The sequence below is a fragment of the Triticum dicoccoides genome, chromosome 7A, assembly GCF_002162155.2.
Source record: "Triticum dicoccoides isolate Atlit2015 ecotype Zavitan chromosome 7A, WEW_v2.0, whole genome shotgun sequence".
NCBI lineage: Eukaryota > Viridiplantae > Streptophyta > Magnoliopsida > Poales > Poaceae > Triticum > Triticum dicoccoides.
Window position 1 is genome coordinate 178,134,047 of NC_041392.1, and position 5,781 is coordinate 178,139,827.

The following is a 5,781-nucleotide window of genomic DNA, read 5'->3' on the forward strand; positions in this document are numbered from 1 at the left end:
GACCTGGTGACAGCCGAGTCCTTCAACCAACTCTAGTCCTCGCTGAATAGCTACTGCTTCCGCCGTTGTTGCATCAAGGAGATGATGAAGCAACCAGGATGCTCCCGCAAGAGCCTCTCCTCGGTTGTTTCGAAGAATTGCTGCAGCTGCACCCGTTCCATCTTCAAAAAAAGCGGCGTCAACATTTAATTTATAAGAATTGATTGGAGGTTTCACCCACATAACTTTATCCGGTTTCTTCTGATCCGCAGCTCGAGAAAAGTTACTTGTGATCGCTTGGATAGCGAAAGCAGTACTCGAAGGATTTTGGACATTTTTGCCCTTAACAAATTCTCGTCGTTGCCACCATATATACCAAGCCCCAACGACCAAAGACTCCCGGAATCCCAACCTACCAAGAACAGGTGAATGTCTCGCCGGTTGCGTTAGTAATTCTTCAAGGATCACACTACCTGACCTGTCAATTTGAATGACTTCACCTATTATTTCATGTAACCCCAGTTTCTTCCATACTTCTTTTGCTCTTTCACATGTAAACATCAGATGTCGCATATCTTCCGCCCCTTGCTTGCCCCTTGCTTGCATACTGGGCATTGAGGCTGTACCTTGATGTGTCTGTTTGCCAAGATCGACATCCCTGGGACAATACCATGTAAAGCACGCCAGGCGAACCACCGACGGACACAACTCCCCTACTAAAGCCAACCTGGCCTCATCGATGACACTCCCTCCATAAACAAATGTAAGAGCGTTTAGATAACTAAAGTAATGATCTAAACGCTCTTATATTTCTTTAGAAGGAGTATAATTTATTACAGGATATATGCAACGTTTGGTTAGTCTCCTCCTATATAGCATTCTAAACACAGGGTATAGACAGAACGAGTACATTACAGTCGTCATGTACAGCCTGCACGTTAAATCATAATGATAGCCTGTCAATATTCTGCGCAAAATAGGAGAATAGATACACTTGAGTACCAAATGCTAAACTGACAAATATTTGTATACCTTGCGGAGAACACTCGAGCGTTTGGCCATAACCTTGGCATTGGAGACATCATCTCCACACACCTGATTCTGATCCGTATCAGCAGCCTGAAGCAGCATGACTGGAATCCACTACAGGTTCTGGCAAAACACCTTGCACATTCACTCACAACGTGTTTGGCAAGGATATGACATGAGCCTTACGATAGATAAGATAATTTCTGCATCTGAATCCTGACTGGCATGGTCACCGCCGCACATACTCTGATGTGCTGTGCGCTGTGCCCTCCGAGTCAGTTATCCTAAACCTTTCCTACCAATTGAATAACTAACTTGTATCAGCCTAACTGTCACTGTCTGAGAAATATATGTGTTTTGATGTGCTTGCTTCTCGTGCAGATTCGTCTTGGTCGGATTCATCTTCTTGCTCGGATGCATCTCTGATCTGTTCCGAGAAGATGAATTCAGCAACAATGGGCAGATGATCACTGCCCATCTCCTGATAAATTTTCAACATGACATCGTTGTTAGCAGTTAAATATGAACATTGTGCATAACAGAAAATTTACAGCCAAAACTCGAATCATGACACGACCCAAAGTTTAAACCATGTCCTTTTTCACAGAAAGATTTTTCTAATTAGTATGATGTACTAAATGAGGAAGTACCCTGGTTGGAAGACCCCTCGTTCTCCTCAAAGCATCCACAGGTAGGGTGTCCAAAACTCTGGAGCATTCAAGCCCAGGAGTATACCTTCAACAAAGAGACTCAGCCACATTGTACATGTGTAGAATAAGATATAGGCATGATTAGAAGCATACCACAAATAATCAACAGTCCCAAGAAACTTCTTGTGATATGACGTTGCTAGAGGTTCACCATGATAACCCCTATTGCTCGAATTTCCCTAAAATAAATCGACACTTCATTTCAACTATATGTCGAATAGTCAAAGAGAGTGCTTCACTTTCCAATGAAAATAAATACTACCTTTAACATGGCATAAGAGCTAGAGAGCTTCAACGGATGGCTAGCGACCATGACATTTGAGGACCCTGTCGCATTTCTCACTTCTTCGTCACTCCATCCATAGTTCAGTAAACTACAAGGAAGGTACATACAAATCTTAAAAGGAAGAAATGTGCTAGGTCAACTAAGATCTGACAAGAAAAGATTCTGACCTACAATACAAACCAAATTCAGAGCTATCCAGTCCAGACAACTGCCTTCTATCATGCAAAGAAACGTTCAGCTGGTGACACAAAAAAGAGCAGATTGTATGCATTGTCAATCAATTCTATAATAACCAGAGTCCACTATAACTTTGGGGATATGCAAGAAATATCTAACGCAATATTTCACCTTCATTGTCGACAAGAACTTGTAGATGGCACTCTGGTCCAAGGAAAAGAAAAAAGAAAAGTTAGAACCGATGAAAGAAAAATGTCAGCTCTAAATTATGAGATACCACATTTCAGTAAAAAAATATTTAAAAACCTATTCACAACTTATTACTCTAATTGTACCATCCTAGACCCGCAGCCAATCTAAAGCACTATCACTCATGAGCAGTAAAACGTCATCTCAGTTCCAGAAACCAAACACTTGTTACAAGTAATTATCTTTATGTGAGAATCTTAAGGCACATATATGCAAGGAAGCAACTAAAACATACTTCAGGTGTGCTGTTAAAATCACCAGCAAGTACAATAGGAATTCCATCCCATTTTCCAGCAAGAGCATTTGCCCTCTCCAGTAGCATGCGGACCTGGAAGAAGGGGAATCAGGAGTAAACAACAATTTGGGTAAAGTTGGAAGGAGTAAATAGATAGCTGCCAAATTTTAAGTGGTCAATAGTCATTTCAAACTGTGCATTACATTCATATCAGCTAATGAGGATTATGCAGACCATCTTGAGACACGACCACACAATGATATTAGATACGCAGGAAACAAATGATGCTGATTTTAACTAAACTGACATACCTGTCCCATTTTTACATCTCCACGCTTTGGATTAAACAAAACATGAATATTCCCGAGTACAAATTTTTGGGTTCCGTTAAGCTGAAAAGGAAACATGTAACAGAAAAAATTAATACAACCATTTTTCTGCCAACAATAAAATATTGGTTACTTAGCAGAGACCTGAATAAGAAGAAAAATTATACAAAAGATGGTAGCTGGGAAGCTATTTAGAAAATGCACGATTGTAGTACATCATTTGGTTCATTTACACAATGTAAAGGAAGTCACAAGGCAATGCTAAAATTGTAATAATACATGGTGCATGTTTCCAGATAGAGCTATTCGACTCGCAAAGAAAAGATAGAACTATCACAGAAAAAAAGATATCCAGTCTCCCCTCCTTTTCTATTTCCTGCTAGTTCTACCCATTATTTGGGTCTCGGGCCCATATCAAATAGGGAAAAACATTACTAGCAGAAGAAGCCAAACGATTATGATTATCTGCTAACTCTTACCAGGATGAATGAGAAATTACTCCTTACTTTAGTTAATGAACTGAACCAACTAGTGCTTTGATGTAAATCTAAGTACCTCAAAAACTAATACTTGAGCAACATTATTTCGTAGATTGAATTCACTAAAGTCAATACTATCTTCCTCAAGCAGACGTAACCTACAATTCAAACAAAGATAAGGATGAAATTGCTGCTTTGTTCCAATCAATAAAGATAACAAGCAGAGAAGGAGTAGCATTAATCATACCGTTCTGACTTCCAAAAGGTAGCACATCCATCTTTAGCATCCCCAGTACGCCCCTGAGGATGGCATGGGACTCAGCTTAGGATTTGAAAGGCAGAAATTCGAAAGAGAAATGTTACAGTGCTATACCTTAAAGCTACATTCATAGCCTCTGTTCTTCATTTCTGCAGCAATTTCCCGGAATCTATCCACCTCCTATTTTCCAAACACGAAGTGTTACAGAGTACAGTGGAAGGATGGCATCGCCAATATGCAGGTTGAGTTCTTGCCTGAAGACACACTAAATCAGAGTCCCAGTGCCTAATTTCATGGATAATAAGCCTTCTCCTCGAATCCCACCTCAAAGCATCCCAAGGGACGTCCAAGTAAAGGTCAGGATGGTTCCGTGCATTGTTATCCGCCAAGATGTTGTATGACATGATTGTGCATGCATCTACCAAAAGAAAGACAGAAATTATCAGTACAAAACTAATAGTGCACGAATGCCTACATCTCAGCAACACAATTGCATCCAATATGATATAACTTTGTAATAAGCAACACACTTCCAAGCCAACAAGCCAAACTGATACAACTTTGTAACGGAAGGACACACGAAGATCATGACTTTGTGGGAGATTGCACTAGCTGGGTAGAAGCTTTTGACTTTCACCGACCTTTTTTCCTTCGGAAAATTACTTCCACTAACTAATTCGTTGAACTAGCTCCTTATACTATACCTAATGCAAAGGGTCAATTTTATCAGACCTATACACAAACAAGTGGTGAGCAAAGGTAACCAATCTCCTCGACAGCTATGTGCAGCTAACAGGATACCTGAGCCTGAGGTCGATGCCTCGTCCGCGAAGACCCACCGCCGGTAGGGCACCGGAGCATGTGGCGCGTGGTACCCCTGCCAGACGCGGCCAGACGCGCCTGCGGGGTCCTGCCAGCGGCGGCGGTGGTCGAAAGGAGCGACGTATGCGGACGCGCGCCACACCGCCGCGCCGGGAGCAGAGGGAGAGCGTCCGCGCTTCCTGGGGCGAGGGGCCGCGGGAGCTGGCGGCGAGAGGCGCGCGCGCGAAGGGTTGTACGCCATTGCGGCGACCTGTGGCGGTGGGCCGGCGAGGGGTGGGTGGGTCAGGTCGGGGTGAGAGGGGAACGGAATTGTACGGGTTCGGTACTCGTTTTGTGGGTTCCTATATACGAGGGGTTGAGTACAATAAGTGCCTCAAGATCTGGATCGGACGGTCCAGATGTGTTGTAAATCTAGGTTATTTATAATACCTAAATAATTCATCCCCACTAACCTATTACATGCAAGATGTCCACATCAGCAAATCTTCCACCTTAGCAAATCAGCCATGTCAAAAAAAATCAACAATTTGTTGGATATTTTTCGTAGTACATGGTCACCCCCAAAGCAAGCCAACGTTTCCTATTCACGACACATCTTAATTGGAGCAAAATAAAAGAGCCTCAGGCACGCACGTATCATCTTCTCTGGCGATTCCTTTGCTCTTCCTTGGAGGATTCGTTTGCTCTTCCCTTCCACGTTATATTTCTCTCCCGTGGCCCATCGGCATCCACACCCCAAGCCATATTTTGGCCTTCTACGAATCCATGCAACAATCTCATCTCTTGATTGTCTACAATGACGCTACTGCCGAATTCAGCGGTGAGGAGCTGCGATGACCCGAGCAGATGTTGGATTCAGTGGTGAGAAGTTGCGCCAGCCTCTCCTGCGGCAGAGCTCCGCCATACTCGCTCCCTTTCCCATCTTCAACTCCATGCGACACCTTCAACTCTCTCCACCACCGCGGATTCGACGACGAACAGGTACGACTGCCCCTGCCACAACCTGATTTGATGACGAGGAGTCTCGCCAACCCCTTCAGCAATCAAGCTCTTCCGCCCTCACTCCCTTTTCCCATCTTCAATTGTTACCTTGATGCAGCCCGAAGAAAAGGCGAGTAAAATACATCAAGTTTTGGTTTTCTACAGCGTCACTGCAAGATGTCATCCTGAATTTGTGGATTGTTGTGGAATCATGAGCTTCTGCATATGATAAGGTGAGTTATCATG

The 5,781-nt window shown here is 43.2% G+C and overlaps 1 protein-coding gene across 2 annotated transcripts; it reads right to left on the reverse strand.

The window, feature by feature from the left end:
- Window positions 1-266: 266 nt before the first annotated feature.
- Window positions 267-4,868, reverse strand: LOC119331121 (carbon catabolite repressor protein 4 homolog 3-like). 2 transcript variants are annotated; one of them, XR_005160388.1, is made up of 14 exons: window positions 4,534-4,868; window positions 3,987-4,150; window positions 3,847-3,912; window positions 3,721-3,773; window positions 3,550-3,631; window positions 2,977-3,057; window positions 2,666-2,758; window positions 2,353-2,385; window positions 2,172-2,242; window positions 1,981-2,092; window positions 1,812-1,897; window positions 1,659-1,743; window positions 1,012-1,489; window positions 267-910 (listed from the first exon to the last, which is right to left on the reverse strand). XR_005160388.1 is itself a non-coding variant. In XM_037604295.1 (13 exons), the coding sequence occupies exons 1-13, from the start codon at window positions 4,793-4,795 to the stop codon at window positions 1,334-1,336; spliced, it is 1,344 nt and encodes a 447-aa protein (XP_037460192.1). In that variant the 5' UTR covers window positions 4,796-4,868; the 3' UTR covers window positions 918-1,333. The 2 variants fall into 2 exon arrangements, 1 of the variants encoding a protein (XP_037460192.1); XM_037604295.1 differs by lacking the exon at window positions 267-910 and having other exon boundaries at window positions 918-1,489.
- Window positions 4,869-5,781: the final 913 nt, after the last annotated feature.

Bases quoted from the DNA above. Each gene is read 5' to 3' on its own strand.
- LOC119331121 (XM_037604295.1), bottom strand. From the start codon at position 4,795: ATGGCGTACAACCCTTCGCGCGCGCGCCTCTCGCCGCCAGCTCCCGCG. The intron at 4,151-4,533 runs GTATCCTGTTAG...TTCTTTTGGTAG, and splicing joins GGCATCGACCTCAGGCTCAG to ATGCATGCACAATCATGTCA. The intron at 3,632-3,720 runs GTATGATTAATG...TTTGAATTGTAG, and splicing joins ACCTTTTGGAAGTCAGAACG to GTTACGTCTGCTTGAGGAAG.